This window comes from Pangasianodon hypophthalmus, chromosome 17 (assembly GCF_027358585.1).
Source record: "Pangasianodon hypophthalmus isolate fPanHyp1 chromosome 17, fPanHyp1.pri, whole genome shotgun sequence".
In the NCBI taxonomy this organism is placed as follows: Eukaryota; Metazoa; Chordata; class Actinopteri; order Siluriformes; family Pangasiidae; genus Pangasianodon; species Pangasianodon hypophthalmus.
In genome coordinates, this window is record NC_069726.1 from 10,698,217 (window position 1) to 10,717,469 (window position 19,253).

Sequence of the window (19,253 nt, forward strand, 5' to 3'; positions counted from 1 at the left end):
TGAAGAATGGCTGAATGAATGAAATAACAACATACAGGGAGTAGGCATTCTATACACTTGCAGATACAGATTCTCTGTGGTTACAGTAATGTGTGTGTGTGTGTGTGTATAGTAGTAGCCACATAAAGCAAAATGCAGTCCATTTAATAATTCTGCATAATAACACTGCAGATTAAATGCAAGTACAGTTATACAGTTCCTTCCTCACCTGTCTATTCAGTGTAGGAAGCATTTCTGAAATATTCCCACACCACCCTGACAGACAGTGGGCGGAGCTTTGGGCACAGGTGCGTGGCTACCGGCGCAAAGGGGGCGTGGCTTGGCGAATTGATAAAGTGCCTTTTGATTAGAGCGCTGGCGTTGCGCTGGTTTGCTGCTTCACTGCTGCGATGCCTGTCACTTAACGCGCCTTATTTTCGGCTCTCAGGTTACATTGGATTGCTCCAGCTCTGGTAAATATAATTTCTTTTAATGAACTGCATGATTATTGAGGTATTTTTCGTATGTGTGTGTATGTGTGTGTGTGTTTGGCCTGCTCCGTGCTGTGTTTGGTTCTGGTTTGTTTGGTGGATGCTAACAGACTTTAGCCTTCCAATTACAGCACTGAAAATAAATTAATATCAAACTCTAGCTGTTCATTTCGTCGTCTTTTAAAACTTTAAACCTCTGTAGTAGTAATTTAGTTCACTCTGTGCTTTTCTGGGCTTTCCAGAGATGTATGTTTTTGTTTTTGTTTTTGTTTTTACGTTGTTTGAGGGACTGTTATTTCCTATTGATAAACATTATGTACAGTTTAGACTGTAAGCTGTGCTAAATGGTAAAAACCCATAGTGTAATGTTTTGGGATACTAAAAAAAAAAAAGCCTGACAGTGGTAAAAGCAGGATTTTTATATTTGTATGTGTCTTATATAAAATGTTCAGCCTTTTGGTTAGATCTCACTTCTTTCAAAAACTGTACCTGTCCAAGCACTTTTGGTTTGTGTTTGTTTTGGCCTATATTATGATTTATGATTTGAATGTTTAATCTCACCTGATTTATAAGTGAGAAACAAAACATGTGACAGTTGCACGTACGGTTGTATGTGTGTATATTATATAGTGTCCTGCTTGTCTTCCACTGTGTTAATGTTATTTAGTCCTGTCTGTAGTCTCTGTGTCATCATGTATGTTCTACCATAATCGCTATTTTATTCTAATGTACGCATTTCTAAAAACTGATCGACAATTCTTTAAATATTGCGTCCTGTTCTGTTGAATCAGCTATCCTGGATCCTGCGAATCATCCACTCATTTGGAGCTGAAGTGGGCCTACTTTGGGTATCCATCCCATAATTTCCAATGGATGGCGTTGCCATGTCCATCGGACCTTCTCTTCTTTCTCCACCACCACCTCCTCCTCCTCTTCCTCCTCCTCCTCCGCCTCCTCCCCCCATTATAGGAAACGAACCGTTCTCACGCAGTGTTCACCGGCGCTCCAAGATGCGCAACTTCAACTGGGACACCATTCCAAGGCATAGCGTGGTCGGGAAGCGCAACGTCTGGACGTCAAACAAGAAGCTGGAGGACATTCCGCTGGACACCAAACGCATCGAGGAACTGTTTAGCCACAGTGAATGTCAGCAGATGCCACCCAGGCATGGCACCGTCAAGAAGAGTGTGTGGGGCCTGCAGTCCACCAGTCCTGTGTCAGAGATTGTGAGTAGTGTGTGTTGTCCCAGTTTTCTCAGGCAGGTGGAACGTGTCAGCTGGAGATTGCTGCAGGCAAACAGCTGTAAGGGTAACATGGTGCCATGTTTCATGCAGATACAGTACATTTTTAGTCTTTTCAGTATATATTTGAAGGAAACACTGTATCCCAGAGGAAGGTTGAACTTGTAGAGCACACTTCTTGTTTTTATGGGCACTAAATCTTGCATTTAATCAACATTTTCTCATTCAGATCATTTGAATTGTTCTGTAGTATTAAGTCAAGATGCTTAGACTGCAGTATTTTGTGGAAAATGTACCACAGTTGTAGGGATCTTGGCTTACTACTAGACCTACACTGGTTAATTTATAATCTCTGGGATGTGCTGAAATGATGAAAAGCATTCACTTTAAAGGAGACATCAAAACAGTCATTTTTGAAGGGAAGAACTGATGAAAACGTTGTTCCCGAGATTCCTGTGAAAGCCGATCAGTTCATCTATAAAACAGGCCAAAAGTCCCAAAGACTGCTACCTGTGGCAAATAAGCTCCTTGATACCGGTTTCATGTTTTTATCAACTTATGCAAACTGCTGAATGAATTTAATTATAGCATGGGGAAGTTCTCGTTGCTTATAATTAGTTCGTTATCAAATTCAGATGCTCGTTTTTGTGTCAGTGATGGTGCAAGAATAAAATATCGGCTTCTGCTTCGAAAAATGATGTTTAACTTCATTCTAAATAGCCGTTGCTTTCAACCCCTACAGAGGACACAGTCATGATCACTTCAGAATCACAGCAACCTAAAGATGGAGCCTTCTCAGGGTACTTCACTTGCTAGCTTCTCAGCTGGAATATAAACACAACAGAGCTTTTAGTTGCATTATTACAAGCTTTATTTGTTTCCACATTAGGGCTGTGCAATATATTGTTTATTAATTATCATAATATTAGCCTCTGAAGTATTAGTACCACAGAACCATGCGATATGCAAATGGGGCGCTGTTGTAGGAAAATAATCAATGGTCTGGTGCGACAACGTTAATTATTTTGCTATAAAACACTTACCATTTTTATTTCTTAAAAATGCGTTTTATTTAATACTGTACAATTAATATCAGTAAAACAAGTTATCATTTGAAGTAATGCAGGTATAAACAGTCTGTCCCTCAACACCCTTTCTTTCTTTTAACAAGCTTGTCATGTTAGCAAGAAATCCCACAACTTATCTGTCCTGAAAACTTAATTAATTTAAACCTCTGCTTTGCAGCCGGATGTACGAGAAGGCAGCAGTACTGTCACAATGGTGTTATAATGTTCTGTGTTCAGATATTTTTTCTGTTTTGAAGTTTGATCGATCACAGCATTAATGTGATTTAAAAAAATTATAACAGTATTGCTAATTTAAACGGATACATGGAATTCTTTAACTGTAATGCATTACTGTTTGACAAGTTTGTACTGCAAAGCATATCACTTTGTGCAGTACAATTGTCATGCTATTCTTGCATTTATCAAGCAGCTCTAGTAAGCAATCTCATGCATATTAAATATTGCGATATTTCATTTAGTTGATTATTGAAAGATTATTTGGATTAAGGGTGATTGGAATGTACTTGAGCATTTTGGTGTGATTTAACACCCATTTAGACTCTGTCTAATACGTCACATTTTTTTTTTTTAAAAACTCACTGTTTTGATTTAATTATTTTGATATGGATTATTTTTTCTCATGTGAGTTTTGATACTCTTGAGATTGTAGAACCAAATCACAGGTTTATATTAATGTGCTTGTTCTAATACGTTATCATTTCTGTAGTAACAGCTGCTGCAGATGTAATTACGGATATGGTGAACTTTTATTTAGCGTTTAGTCATAGTTTATTTAGTCAGAGTTATGGGTGTTCCTTGAGGTTTTACGACAGGGGAGAGTCTTCAGGACAGAGGACTTTGAGCTTAGCGGTTTCTCAGTATCAAGATAAATTGCATTTCCTGGTCAAGCAGGAAGGAAGTGGGGCTGGTGAGGGTACAAGTGTTTAGAGCTGTTGGAGCATGAGCGGTAACAAGAACTAACTTGTTTTGCAGATGCTCCACAACATTAAATGGATATAAACCTTGCTGTGATGTTATTTAACAAATTTAAAAAATAGCTTTGGCAAATTGCTGTGGCGTAAGAGGAATAAAACACTTGATGATATGAAGTTATTGAAAAATAATCAAACTATGCTAACGGTGTAACAGCATGTCCCGTCATTCATGTTGTCCAAGCCCATGGTTCTATCCCGGAAACGAATGGGATGCTCGCTACAGATTAACTTATTCATAAGGGATGGAAAAAAGAGTGCGTGCGAGTGACAAATTATATTTCTTACAGTACACACAGTTCAGGGATTTTCCCAAGAAATGGTCGAATGTTTATTTGTGCTTGTCAAAGTATAGGGAACAGTTCTAACTGTAAGGCAGAAGTGGCTCTGGATGATTAGTATTTATAACAATGAGAGGTGCAGAGATGTGTGTTGTTTATACAATGGGGTATATTTGTCTTGTTTTTACTGTGTTCCTCCTTGATTGTATTAACCTGCTGAAAGTGATTAAAATTTCCCTTTTTTTTTGTACAAGCCTTTATGGATATTCAAATGAGAATTGTTGATAAGCATGCAGGTCTTTATTTAGGTAGTTAGTTATTAGTTTGTTTGCTTTCTCTTTGACAGGTCTCAATCCTTAACTCAAAGAAAAGTATGAATATTGGGATTCTCCTGAAGCAGTTTAAAAGGTGAGGATTTCCACAGAAGTAGATCATAGTTGCTTTACTAATAATTTACTGGATGAACACCGTTCAATCGTACATTGGTCCTCAAGCATTTCCTCAAAAGGGTGAATGTTTAATTAAAGAATATCAGTCCCCCCTCCAGTAGATTATTATTTTACACTCGGGTTACAACAAATACTTGTAACTGTACCATCACCTTTTTCATATGTGGGAATTTCTGAGAAAGTGCTTAAAATTTGAAATGATTACTTTGAATACTGAAATAGTGAATATGTTGTGAACACTGTAAACATTGTGCTCCCAGTCCATAGCACTGATATTTACAGCAGCACAGCCTGGACTTTATTTAACTTCAAATGCTAATTAGAAAATTGAAATTCAGTTATGAATGCAAGCACATTTCCCATGCGAGTGCCTATAATTTAACTTAGAATTGAATTAATGGATTAATTACTAAGACAACTGAATCAAATCCAGTTATCTTTACAGACTGGATTAACACCACCTGTCATTTCCAGCCTTCCTCATTTTTTTGCTTCTCGTAAATAGTTTTGTTTTCAGTTTTCTGCATGAAGTTTTCCGAAAGTCATAAGCTACTAAGAGCAACTGATATTCTGGGAGATAAAATGTTTTATATATCCAGGTGGCCAAATTATGCTGTAATGTCACACAGCACTATTTAACTGTACTGGATGCAGATTATATTAAAATTTAAATGAACCTCTTATGATCATAATGATCATGGTGGCATAGCTGTAAATGCTCTTAAGAATATAAAACATGACAGTTATTTTCTAATGTGAGTCACTACATTATGAAACTCTGCATGGTCCATTGAAGCTTGTTGTGTGTAGGCATTTATTCCAAAACAGCATAATGCTGCCAGTTTCTCTTTCTTCTCCTATTTCTGTTACAGAGATTATGAAAATCATGAATCAGTGAACTCGTGTTGTGTGGAGGTGGATATGTGGTTATGGAATTTGAGAATTGTACACCGCCTGTCTACTCAGTACCACAGAAGACTGTTTCCATTCATATGTTGTGTTTGTGCTTTGGCTCCCCCCGCAGGCCAATTCAGGACATCGTTGAGGATATCAGGGAGGGAAACATGCGATTTGCTGCTGGCAGACTGAGAGAGCTGAGCAAGCTGCTGCCTGATGATGTGGAGGTACACTGTACAGCTTGGAGAACTGTGTAGCGTGAAATGAGCATTATTCCCCTCATGTGATGATCACTTACAATTGCCTAGGCACAAAAAAAAGGCCGGACAGAATGAAGAACATTCACTTTTTATCTGGTTTAATCCAACTCTAGGTCATCAGTTCAGGAAAAAAACATTACTGGGATTATTCCATTTACTTTTTGGGTAAATTTAACCTATTATAAATGTTTACAAGAAGTGGAATAAGATTTAAAAATGATTTTTGACATGCCACTTTGTGGTTTGCTCAATATCTCTGAACACCCAAAGATGTGTCTGCATGATGGCTTAGTGGTTAGCAGGTTTGCCTCGCACCTCCAGGGTTGGGGGTTTGATTCCCACCTCCCCATGTGTGTGTGGAGTTTGCATGTTCTCCCCGTGCTTCAGGGGTTTCCTCCAGGTATTCCGGTTTCCTCCCCAGTCCAAAGACATGCGTTTTGGGTGATTGGCATCTCTAAATTGTCCGTAGTGTGTGAATGGGTGTGTGTGCGATTGTGCCCTGCGATGTGTCCCCTGCCTTGTGCCCCTTGTGCATCCTGGGATAGGCTCCAGACCCTGTGTAGGATAAGCGGTACAGAAAATGGATGGATGGATGTGTTTGCAATGTTAAAGTATTTTTTACAGTTGTATTGCTATACATTATACATGCTATACACTCGAAAGAGATGCTCTGAGCATCTCACTGAGACTATCATTGCTAAGAAGTGAACTGAATTTCGCAGGTGAAGAAGCTGTTGTCATTCCATGGTGACGCGTCTCAGCTTGCAGAGGCAGACCGTTTCTTCCTGATGCTGGTTAATGTTCCTGGGTGAGTTTAATGGCTCTGAAATTGCCAAAGGACTGACAATTAGGATCAGCAATTGATTGTTATATTTAAGCATGTGTTTTAGGATATTATTAGTTGTTAGTCAGAATATGGTTTGCTGATCTGGCTTCCTTCCTGCAGTTATTAGGGGTTTAAAAGCCCTTCATGGCAGCTGTCCAGAGATGTGGGTCAGTTTGAGTTATTGATGGATTCTGTGTTTGCAGATATGAAGAAAGACTGAAAAGCCTACTCCTCAGAGAGGAGTTCATGCCCTTTATAGAGGAGATGAAAAAATCCATTTCCATCATGACTGCAGCAGCTAATGGTATTGTGCATTATCCATTTTTTTATTTATTTCTGTGTTATTTATTAGTTTTAATCTTCATATTCATTACTTTACTGTAATACATATACGATACTTTACTGCTCCAAAAAAACAAAAAAACTCAGTATTCTGTAGAATTCTGATGATTTAACTAAAATAGTGCATGATGCAAGCGTTTTTCTTGACTAGTTTCTTCTCAACTCACCATATCTCCAAAATATAGAAACATTTTTTTCACATGATGTTTTTGGATTCCTTATCAGCTTATTGATGCCGGACAAACCTTTCTTTCTTACTCTCAGAGCTGCTGGCGTGTGATGATCTACATTCTATAATCAGACTGGTGCTTAAAGCTGGAAACTACATGAATGCTGTGAGTTTTTTAAATATATATATTTCAGTTATACTCATTTAGATACAGCGTTGCTAAATTATTAGCGTCACCCATCAAGTAGTGTTGAGCCTGTATTGGTCTTCAGCATGAATTCATCTGAGCAGCTTGAATTTCTGCAAGATGCTGCATCCCTTCAGTAATGGTACACAATGCAGAAATAAAGGGATAATCTTGGTTAGAAATGATGGTGAGATAGGTTGTGCCTTTAAGGGGTATTTCAGTGGGTATCATGGGCCGTAATTTGTGCCAGGAAGACATTCCCCACACCATCACACTGTCTCCACAAGTGCTGCATTCTGAGATGACCTTGTGCACACTAGTGTTGCATGCAGTTTGCCTTGTTGTGGCTCACTTTTGCTTGCACAGGTGACTCTTCTGATCCGCAAGCTGTTATTATCTAAAAGATTTTCTGCTCTTACGTTTTGTGCTCCATTCTTGATAAACTTTGAAGGGGCTGTGAGTGAAAAGCCCAGGTCACCATCTGTCTGCAACGTGCATGCCTACTCCTAACTAATCTTGTCACATCTCTAAGGTCATCTGTTTTGAGCACTAACTGATGATAAAACAGGCAGACCAGTGTTTCAAAACTGCGCACAGCTGTTGGAATGTACAGCTTGTATGAAGCTGTAGGAGGATAAACTGGCAGCCCTGTGAAGAAATGTGGCATAGATTCCCAAATGCACTGTATCTCATAAAGGAAGACTCTACCCTGAAATAACTAAATATTTCATATAATATATATATATATTATATATATATTATTTGTGATGAGCTTAGTGATTAGTGATGTCACTAATTTGTTGGTTGGTGCTGTCTTTTCTCGAACAACTAGTTACATGACAAGCATCATGTTGATGGTATTGACACGAATGTTGTAGCTTTGGAACCTGATCTGTTTGAGCACAGTGTACAGATGAGGAGTTGAGAGAGTCGTACAGACTAAAGTACTAAAGTGCTGCTGCTTCGGTCTCGTTATGTGGAGATGAAGCAAGAGCTAAATCTCAATGGTGAAGCTATCACCTGGTAGTCAAACAGCATTATGGGTAAGACAGGAAACCATTAACCAAAGTGAAGATAGACCAAAATGTTGTTAAAAGAAAAATTCTAAAATAAATTTTGAATGGCACTGAAGGTGTTGAGATGAATTTTCCTTTAACGTTACGCTGTTGTGTTTCTGTCTGGATTCGATCAGGATGGCTACGCTGGTCGTGCGATAGGTTTCAGAATGACTTCTCTCCTGAGGCTTGTGGACACCAAAGCTAACAAACCTGGCATGAACCTTATGCACTATGTGGCTATGGTAATAAATCCACAGTGAAATAACCATACTGTTTTAATTTAAAATACACTTTCATGGGTTTGTATGTTGACCTCTTATCCTGGATCATCTCTCCACCTCAGCAAGCTCAGCAGATTGACGGCGACTTATTAAGGTTTACAGAACAGCTTCAACACATTGGAGAAGCATCAAGGTAACTGTCATAGGAGTAGTAATTTATACACTTAAAATAAGCTAGAACACTCAACAGACTCTGCACGTTGTATGTTTTTTTCCCAGAATTCAAAAACAGGAAGTAGAAACAGACTTTAAGAGAGAAATGGCAAAAACTAAAGAAGCAAAGGCCTATGTCAGCAAACAACCTGATCTGCAACATCAAATGGAGGACTTTCTTCAAGTGAGTCTGCACTGTGGTCACTTTAGTAGTCTGATGTAAAATCTGAGATCAGTGTAGTGATGGACTTTATGCTTCATGTAGATGGCCACAAGTCAGCTCGCAGATGTGGAGGCCTCTCTAAGGGAGCTGGATTCAATCAGTCACTCAGTGGCCGAGTATTTCTGTGAAGACCCTGCTACCTTTAAACTGGAGGAATGCTGCAAAATCTTCCACTCTTTCTGTGAGAAGTTTGAGAAAGCTGTACTGGTAAGTCTTGTAACACTTTTACAACTCTATATGTTGATCTAAAAGCATGGCCAGAGTCACTTTTCTTCATTTAAGAAAAAAAAAAAAGTTACTGGAAATTCTTGGTTCACAGTTAGTGAAACAGAAGGCAGGAGTGGAAAAATCTGTAACCTGGACACCTTAGACAAGAAGAGTAGTTTTTTCTATTCATAATTACTCGACAGAGAAGTAGACGAGTAGGCTAGTGGTCACCAGACGTTTTTTTTTTTTTTTTTTTCTCTCGTCCAACAACAAAACCAAGGAAAACCAGTATTTGCTTTTCTCTAAACAATTTTTTTTTATTTGCTATGTAAAACATGGTATGTGACGCACCTCGATGCTGTAACTGTAATGCCCACTACACATTCTGAATCCCACCGCCTGCTACACCACCACACTCATTGGATTTTAGCGGCAGGATTAATTCGCTTGCATGATGGATTGGATGACATGACTCAGGAACACACAGGCTTGTGGAAACACTCAGAAAACTGAGCGAAATTAAGTGCAGTATAAAGCTGTCATATAACGCTCCTGCTAGCATAACACACAATCACCTCTTTGGGTCTATATTAATGCACTTAACCAGTTAACTAGATTGCTATACTTTATTAGATTAGTTAGTTTTTTTTTTTTAGCTTACTCCATCCAGGCAACCAAATCATGGGACTGGTCAGCACAATCATTCACTCACTTGCTCAGTCGGCTTGCTAATGAATTTGTCATTTGTCCTTCCACAAGAAGGTATATATTCTCAGAACTCCTCCAGTAAATGTTAAAATGGCTCAGATTTCCCTTTCGCATTTTAGTTTTGCATTGTGACACTGCTGTGCTCATACATGGAAGAGATTGTTTACATTGTTTGCATGAATAACTCCGCCTAATATTCAGCAAGCACTGACGTAAAACATGCAAAAAGGCATATGCAAAGGTATACAGCTGACCCAATGCACTTTGTCTGCTTTCTATTCTGTAAATATGAATAACTTAGGTTGAGCTCGCACTTTGTATAAAATCCCAATATTGGTGGATTTCTGTTTGCAAGTTCATCTTAAAAAAAAACAAAAACAAAAAAAAAAACCTCATCATGTTACTAGCAGGTCACAGCAGTTAACCTGTCTCACATGTGGCATGACTGCAAATGTTAAAATGTGAGAAGCTTTCTGTGAATTCTATCAGAGATGGGTTCCATCTCAAATTTTATAGACCAAAAACAAATAGGAATTTCAGTTTTGTAAAGCAAGATAATTTTGTCAAGGAAGAAATTAATGGATAGAATGAGGAAAGTGAGGTATTATATGTAATATAAGAAATGTGAAATATAAAGAATATTTAGGGATTGCTTTATCCCATGTATGGAATAATTATTGGTGGTGGACAAGGCATCTGATCAAGTGTTGCTATGCTTATTCTGACTAAGTGCTACATGAAGTACATGTCAGGAAGAAGATTATTGCATTACACAGCATGTGTTAGAATATTCATAACTTGAATATTATTAGTGTATTATTAATGTTAATAGACTTGTGTGTGTGGAACAGGAAAATACAGAACGAGAGGCAGTGGAGAGGCGCCGAAGGCAGCAGAGGGAGAGAGAGACACTGAGCCGGGTAGCCAAGCGCCGTACAATCGCCGCCTGCTCTAAGCAAAGCTCAGAACACGAGGCCCTGGAGTCCGTCCTCAGCAGCTTCCTCAGCACTCGTCCTTCCCGCAGAAGGCAACCCTCATCCAACAGAGAAAGTCCAACAGAGATGCTGGACAAAAACAACCCACTGGCCGAGAGGTCTCCCATAGCTCTGGATAGTTCTGTTAATATGGACAAAAAGGATGCAAGTGTTTCAGTTCAAGAGCAGGACCAGAGCTTCCAGATAACCCTTGAGATTCCTGCCATGACGGAACAAAACGAGATTTCACACCCTGAGGAGCGGGACAAGAGCTCTCTGATAGCCCAGGATAGCCCTGAAAAGGTAGAGCCTGTTGTTTTTCAGGATGAGAGACAGGAAGAGAAATGCTTAGACACAGAAAAAACCTGCTGTGGTGTGAATGTACAGTGTACACCAGCTGGCTCAAAAAGAGCACCATGCATAGAAGACAAAGCAACTCCGAAGAGCAGCAAAACAAACCGTCGCAGGAGCATACTTGTAAGACAGAACGGTGGAGAGAACGATGAGCAGGAGAAGAAGAAGGAAGAGGCAGATGAACCACAGGAGGATTCCCTGAAGGAGCCGCGTCGGATTAGGTGCCCTGTTTCAGATGCAGAAAAGTGTCTAAATGTTACAGATGTCTCCTCTCCTCATCACAGAGGAATACAAGAGGTGGACTTGGCCTTTCAGAATGGCTTTGGATCACCTTGGACTGTTCTCAGTCCTCACGTCTCACCCTCATGCATGCGGCACCGGAGGCATTCCTTTGGTTCCGTTAAAGATGAAGAATCAGAGGATGGAGTGTGGGCACTGCCTGATACACCCTTAAAGGTCCCTCTACTGGCACACACGTGCAGGTCATATGAGCACAGCATATCTACCTCTGTGATTAGCCATGTGGGTATTCGAGATTCTCCATTAAAAGGCACATCAACGCAAGGAACTCTGTTAAGATCTGCATCAGTGGGTGAAAACCCTGAATCCATACCCAGCTTTCGTTTCAGTGCTTTCTTCCCAAGACGCCATGGACGAGAAACCAAAAGACAAGAGCCGTCTTCACTGATGTCCTTCTTCCAGCGATTTGGGGAGAGAGGAAGGCCTGCTTCTATAGGAGACTCATGCAGAGTGGATACTTGAATTTTTGCTCCATTTTGGTTTTTGCGTGTGTTTTTATTTATTTATTTTTTTCCCCACTTTTTAAAAAGATTTAGCATTGTGTGCTCTCACGCACTGCACAATGAACACTGTAACCCAAGACAAATATGGACTTGTTTTGGAGTGTGGTCATTGTGGCCTTAAATGAATCCTCTCCACAAAAGTGTTTATTTATTTGTATTCCATTTTTTTCTTAATCTTCTTAATGATATTTTTAGCTCTGTGGATTTAATGCACTTTAAAATTCCTGATGAGAGTCCATCCTCAACACTCCCAAACACTTGTTTGTTTGCTCCATTTTCATGTTTATTGTGTATACTTTTATATAATAAAGTGTGGCATTCCACCTTAACATTTGAAGGTATATTTTTCACACATCTTTCCTACCCACATCACTTTTTTGGAATGTCATACCCAGTATGAAAAGTGGTTAAATCCCTTATTTTGCCCCCTGCTGACATTCTGAAAATGTCTTTAAATCTTATTGTACATGCCAAAAGGTGAGCTCTCAACTCAAGAACATCTTGGACTTTGTCCTCCAAATACAGTGGCTATCTTTTACCCAAGTCTTTGTACTGCCTAATAGCTGTGGGGGTTTCTTTTGATTTGGTCTAAAGTATTTTATCATTCCACACAACAGTCGAGTGTTGTTCTGCTGTCTGGTCCTTGCTGTGACCTCTCACCAGAGCTCTGGATATAACTTTCCTTCTTCCAGCTTTTATTACTAGTTTTCTTTGTTCAGTTTCTCTTTGCTGTTGTGAGGTTAAAACAGGGTACACTTGTCCCGTTGCCTTGGTGATGGATGTGTTTACGGCATGATCTCATTTGGCTAGTGGTACAGTGAAATAATACCCGTTTAGAAAAAAAAGTGGCTGCACACAGACTCTTCTTTCATTAGAGTTCAGTGCCTATTCTTTCATACTTTCATAAAGCAACCACAGACTAATGCACTTCCACTGAAGAGGTTTAAGATTTGGAGACTTCCTGAAAATCCTCTAGCCATCTGTAGATTTGTTTGTATGTACCTGATCTATTTAGATACTGCTAGAGTACTTTGTGTGAAAGTCATCTTCATTTGATGACCATTGTCTTGAAAAGCCAAGTTCATGACTTTGTGTTAAATGTGCAGGTAAATGTATGTCTTTTTGGTGTTTTCCAGCTTTTAGTGAAAGACCTTTCAAAGTTCAACTGACTTCAATGCTAAGACTGACTTTTAGAAAGCGTCTTGCTCAGAAAACTGTGTGTGTGCGTCTGTGCGCTTGCGTGTGTGCGCACGCGCGTCAGGGGGTGGAGGCAGACATGAGAAACATGAGCTACATCAGAGAGGAAGAAACTTGAGACAGAGGAATCACTCGAAAAGGTGACTTGGAGGACTTTTATGGAAGGACTACAAGAGCCTGTTTGCTAAATAGTTCTCAGTGCATTACCTGCTATAATTAAAGGTGAGTAAATTGCTCTATATTTTAAAGATTCTTCTTTTTAATTATTTATCTTTTAAGTATATTCTGATGGATACTGATCTGTGATAATTGTTATGCAGTGTCGAGGTGGATGATGATGTTGTAGAAAGTTGTTGAAGGAAATAATTAAATGCATAGCTAATAAACAACTCAAATTTAGACCTACAGAAAGAGGTCTAATTTATAACTATTCGCTTGACATTGTTTACTAAATCACTTTAATGTATGCATATTAAAATATGTGCTTAAGATAAATGAAATATGACATTTATAAAAATGAAATATTGCTGTAATCATTATCATATAAAACTGTTCATTTATACTGCCTGTAAAATGGTGAGTGATTGATCTTTAAATCTTGCTGTAAACAAAACTTGATAAACATAAAAATTTTTGAGAAAGTAAGCTGAAGCTTGTGGTTTTGAAACTCAGAATCCAAACAAATGCAGTCCCTCCCTTCAAAGCCACACAAAACACATGCACATACACACTACAGCACCTGACTGCTAGTCTAAGAAAGGAGCGTTCTGACTGACTGGACCATGTCTGACCCACTTGGCAAGCAGCAATTCGTCCCTGTCCTGACTGTTTGGTTTGTCTTGGTGCGCCACATCATTTGTTTCTCCCATTTAAAGAGGCTGGGGTGCTACAGAGATTAGAGGCCGGAAGCTATGCAGACATTGTGGTGACAGCTACTAGAATGTGAGGAGAAATAAACCAAATATTTCACATTGTACACAAAGTACTCAGACTTAAATATCACCATCTCTGCCTTTAAGTGATTGTAAATGCTATGTCTTTACATTAAACATGACTTGCAGATAATCTTACACTCCACTAGGGAGGTTTGCACTTTTTCTTTCACTGAAAGTAACCTGCACAACCCTTAACTAACACATTGTTAAAGCACCTTTAGCTTGTAATACAGCACTCGGTCTTTTTGGGTAAGAGTCTACCAACTTTATTTGACAATTTTATTCCACTCTTCCTTGCAAAAATGTTCCCAATCGATCAAACTGCAAGGGGATCTCCTGTGCACACCTCTTCAATTCATCCCACAGGTTTTTAATAGGATTTAGATCTGAGCTCTGACTGGGCCATTTCAAAACCTTGATCTTCTTCTCAAGCCCTTCCTTTGTTGACTTGGATTTGTGCTTTGGGTGGTTATTATGTTGGAAGGTGAATTTTTTTCTTTCATCTTCAGCTGTCTCATACAGGCCTGCAGGTTTTGTGCCAAGATTCCCTCAATCCTGACTAGAGTCCCAGTCTCAGGTGAGGAGAAGAGACCCCATACCATGCTTCACCATGGGTGTGGTGTTCTTTGGGTGATGAGATTTTTGCACCAAATATATCTTTTTGAATTATGCTCAAAAAGTTACCATAACACATTTTGCCATGTGGTTTGGGGTGATTTAGGAGGGCTTAGAGAAAGGGTTCCTGTCTAACCATCCTACCCCATAGCCCAGACATAGAATAGACATAGAATATGAGATAGAATACCTGCCCAGAATATGAGAAATTGTTGTCATGTGCAGGAAGTGAACAGTACTTGCCAGCTATTCCTTCAGCTCCTTTAATTTCGCCATAGGTCTCTTGGCAGCCTCCCTGATAAGTTTTCGTCTTGTCCTTTTCATCTTTTTTGAAGGGACGTCCTGTTCTTAGTAATGTCACTGTGGTGTTCCATTTTCTCCACTTGTTGATGACGGCCTTCACGGTGTTCCATGGTGCATCTAATGTTTTGGAAATTCCTTCGTACCCCTCACTTGATCGATACATTTTAACAGCAAGATCCTGTACAGGCTTTGTAAGCTCTTTGCAGACTATGGCTTCAGCAGTCAAATGAAACCCAGATGTCCTCAAGAAAATCCTACAGAAACAGCTCATCTTTATTTGGGGTTAATCAGAATCATGTTGTTGATGACAGGTTATTGTAATTTTCTTTTTCCTAAAATGTTTGTTTTTCACTTGAATTTTATTGGGTGCTATAATCACATAGTTGGAAAAAGATCTGACATGATTTATCTTGGTTTTATTTTTAACATTGCAAAAACCTGCAATTTTAGCAGGGGTGTGTAGACTTTTTATACCCACTGTAGTACTTTTTTCGAAGGGGAGATCATGGTGTCACTTTGTTTACTGTTTATGCATGGCCTAGAAAAGGCAATTCTCTCCTACAGTTTTTCTACTTTAGCCAACCTTAACCTGACTGATCGGCGAATTCATCATCTAACTGGAATCATAATTTCAATGTCGTGGTTGATTTCTGATTAATTACAACTGCATTTTACAGTTCAATTATGTGGCCTGGCACATGGCAAAATTTTGACATTTTCTTTTATATAAAAGTTTTGAAAACTTAAATGTGTTGATCTCAGCCAGTTAAAGTTATGACAGTTTGTAATCCCCCAGATGTGAGAAGTGAGAAAATATATCATTTATAAATATTCCATTCAGCAAAGGGGCATCACAGACATTTTGACAATCTATTGCTATCTGTTTGCAAACAGAATGATTTAGGCGTATGTCTCTTTTGCTATTGCCATAGCTATCCAACAACTTGATCAAAGCATGATATTCACTGTTTGAGGAAATCACACATAACTATCAAGGTTTTACACATATTTAGGTAGACTAGCTATTTTTGGAACCAGGTTTGTTAAACTGGCTCCTTACCCAACATTCATTTGAATAAAGCGTAGGCAAGTTTAAAAAAGAAATAAACATTTCCTTATTTTTTGGTGAAATATATTTATGGTTTCTTAATATAATGGTGTAAAAATATATTCTAGATCTAAAACCTTAATTTTATCAAAACCACACTTTATTTTTTATTTGCCAGAAGTCAGCCACAGCAATGTCTGATGGGTGTTCTCAGGCCAGCACACAAATACGTCTTATGCTACTTATTACAGACTTTGTGCTTGTTAATGAGTTCATTTATTTTCACTTTGCAGATGTGCATTTAACAAGGAAACCTATTTATAGCAAATTTTATCATAATATAAATTATTGTAGTACATCGACTACTTTTTGTGAAGGAAAAGCAACAATGGACCAGGTGGCTTGGTTACTTGTCTTGGTATCACTGTATATCATGTCCAATTCTCTTTTGTGTCTCACAGGTGGAAAGAGCTTTCCGAAGTTTATATTATATAGATATGAACCTTGACAGAGACATCATAATGGTTTGGTAAGTTGTGCCTTAAAATGTATTTACTTTCCAGTTTTTTTCCCCCCACTATCCAAATCCATTCCCTGGTAGGTGCATTGCCATGTGGTAGGTGTGTGTGCGCGTGTGTGTGCGTATGTGTGCGTGTTGCCCTGTGATGGACTTGAATCACATCCAGGTTGTATTCCTGTATTGTACCCAGCCTTCCTGGGAAAGGCCTTGGATCCACTGAGACCCTGATCAGGATAAAACAGTTACTAAAGATGAATGAGAGAATAACAGTGTGTTCATTTAGTTTTATACATGTCTCAAGATGTGAGCTAATGGCACTAACCTAATTAATTTTGAATTACCATTTAGCTAAAGAAACACAATGTCTGAATTTTCAGTGGAGCCCTACAAAGTGATTAAGTAGTGAAGATGACTGCAGATCATTTCTCGTAATTATCTTCCTTCCACTGCGTGATTCATAGCTAGACAAAATGAATTTAACCTGTAGAGACTAAGCTAAAATGAATCTGGAAGCAATAGAGAATGAAGTGCAAGCAAGAGCAAGTTCATGCAGTCTTGGTTAGAGGATGTCATTTCCTGTTTGGTAGGAAACAGCCTTGTGGAAGTAGCTCTGTGAAAACATTTCCTAAAAAACATGTTTCATGCTATATTACCATGATTTATGTTTTTGTTGCTTTTTGATTTGTTTCACACTTTGGTTTTTACTATATGGACTGATTTTGCTTGCCAGCACTCAAAACAAGGTTATACAGTATGTACCTTAATGTACTTTACAATATGCACTTTAATGTTGTCAAAGCATCTACAATAATTTACTGTTGGACTTGGTGTTGCTACTTTGAATGAACTTTGATCTTGAGCTAATCAGAAGAGAATATGTTTAGAATGAGCATTAATCATTTAAATTCATAATACAATATTTTTTTTTAAAAAACAAAGGTAAGCACTGATTATCTGCCCAAATCCCCATATTTTAAGGTTCCTTTAAATACCTATATACAACAGCACTGTTAAATTCTCAAATCTGATTGGTCAGAAGGTGTTGATCATGTTGATTTTGATTGATTTAACAAATCACAGGGTTGTAGTACTGTGCTTGTTCTATTACATTATCAGTTCTTTAGTATCAACTTAAACAGGATCTCTTATGACGAACTCTGCACACAAACAGAATAAACAAAAGTGTTTAATCACTGATATGATGAAGTTTTCTTTGACTTGTTTTGTATTCACATTTTTGGAAGCAGTCTCCAGTGTCAGCTCTTTAACAGTCAGAGGTAAAGTTGTTGCTTTAGGTTTTCTGATACAGGAAACCCTTAAAGATGGAGGGCTGTCTGGTTTCTCTGTAATGTCCTATTGCCTTCAAGGGAGAAAAAAGAGAGACTGGTGAAAGATTGTTTAGAGTTGCTATGTAAGTGATTACAGGAACAATCTTGTTTCACGAACATTTTGCAACATGAAATGTAAATACAAAGGAGTGCTGTGGTATAAGGCAAATAAAACGCTTTCTGATGTGCTGTTAAGGGAAAATAATGAACTTTGCTGTGTTCATGTACTTTATTGATGATGTATATGAAAAGCACTATACAAATAAAATTGCATAAACAAAGTCATTAATACATGTTTTTCTAAACACTTGCACTATCCAGTGTTTATTCCAGCTTTAAGGAAAATAAGTCCTCAGTGAACAGTATGAACCGACACTCTAATTAATGATTGTTATAATTCATTAGCCAAATAATACTTAAATAATTTTATTTATGTCTGAGTTGTGGTGGCCATTATTTACATCCATTCTTAACAACATTTAGTGACATGCTGTAATTTAATTTATGCTAATTTATGTCCACTTGTTTTCAGATTTAGATTAAATGAACATTAGTTAATGCAGGACTATTTAGTTAACATTTAAACAAGCTTTAATACATGACTTTGTTAGCATTATTGATGGTGCCATTCTGAAGTTCATGGATTGTTAACGTTGATTAATGCAGGAAATAATGTTAATTTGGGAAGCAGTACCGCTGACTTGACTTTTGTTTTGAGTATTAAAACCAGTCAGACACTGGTGATGTATGCTGTTACTTGATGTTTGCTTGGGTGCCAGATGATTAATCTGAAAACTTGTGCATTATCCCTCAGAACTCTGAAGGCCACCAGAATGTAGTTATTAGCATGATTTCTTTCAGGACTGTTGTTGGACTCAAGCATACACATCAATGTGCATGACTCATAGACTGGAAAAGTCATAGAATAAACAAAAACAGCATGATACCGAATGAGCATAGTTTAAAAACAATCCATGGCTCTTCTGTTTGTGGTGTTTTGTTGAGTCCTAGAAAGTCTGCAGGAGGTAATATTAGGAATATATGGTGTGGTGTTGCATTGCTTTTGTGAGAACAGATTCATTCTCTGTGTGGTGTAACATTCCGGGAGTCTAGCAGGTCTGTGCTCTTCCAGCATGAGACTGCTCCCGACTGCAAAGAGACAGAAGAGGTAAATGAGAGAAACTGGGAGGGAGGGGTGAAAGGGGAGGGACATGGGACAAGCAGCCATCTGAGCTCTGCTGTACTGGATGCAGTCTCTATGGCAACATACTTTGCTCATGCAATCAAATCCAGGCATGAGTCTATGCTCCGCCCACTGTCTTCTATCTCCAGACCATCTTCCATTCTTGCTCTTCATTGGCAAAG

General features: G+C 38.5%; 2 protein-coding genes across 2 annotated transcripts in view; both read left to right on the plus strand.

Annotated features, from left to right (window-relative positions):
- Positions 1-140: 140 nt before the first annotated feature.
- Positions 141-12,271, plus strand: fhdc3 (FH2 domain containing 3). The gene is made up of 12 exons (XM_026941715.3): positions 141-452; positions 1,262-1,696; positions 4,398-4,459; positions 5,525-5,624; positions 6,380-6,465; positions 6,687-6,787; positions 7,090-7,160; positions 8,374-8,481; positions 8,583-8,653; positions 8,740-8,857; positions 8,939-9,103; positions 10,663-12,271. Exons 2-12 carry the CDS (start codon positions 1,340-1,342, stop codon positions 11,899-11,901), a joined length of 2,478 nt encoding a protein of 825 aa, XP_026797516.3. The 5' UTR covers positions 141-452; positions 1,262-1,339; the 3' UTR covers positions 11,902-12,271.
- An 804-nt stretch (positions 12,272-13,075) lies between these two features.
- The window catches only part of trim3b (tripartite motif containing 3b), a 34,229-nt gene continuing 28,051 nt past the window's right edge, over positions 13,076-19,253 (plus strand). The window contains exons 1-2 of the mRNA XM_026941838.3: positions 13,076-13,361; positions 16,502-16,569. The gene's annotated coding sequence lies outside the window, so the exon portion shown is untranslated. The remainder of the gene's footprint in view (positions 13,362-16,501; positions 16,570-19,253) is intronic.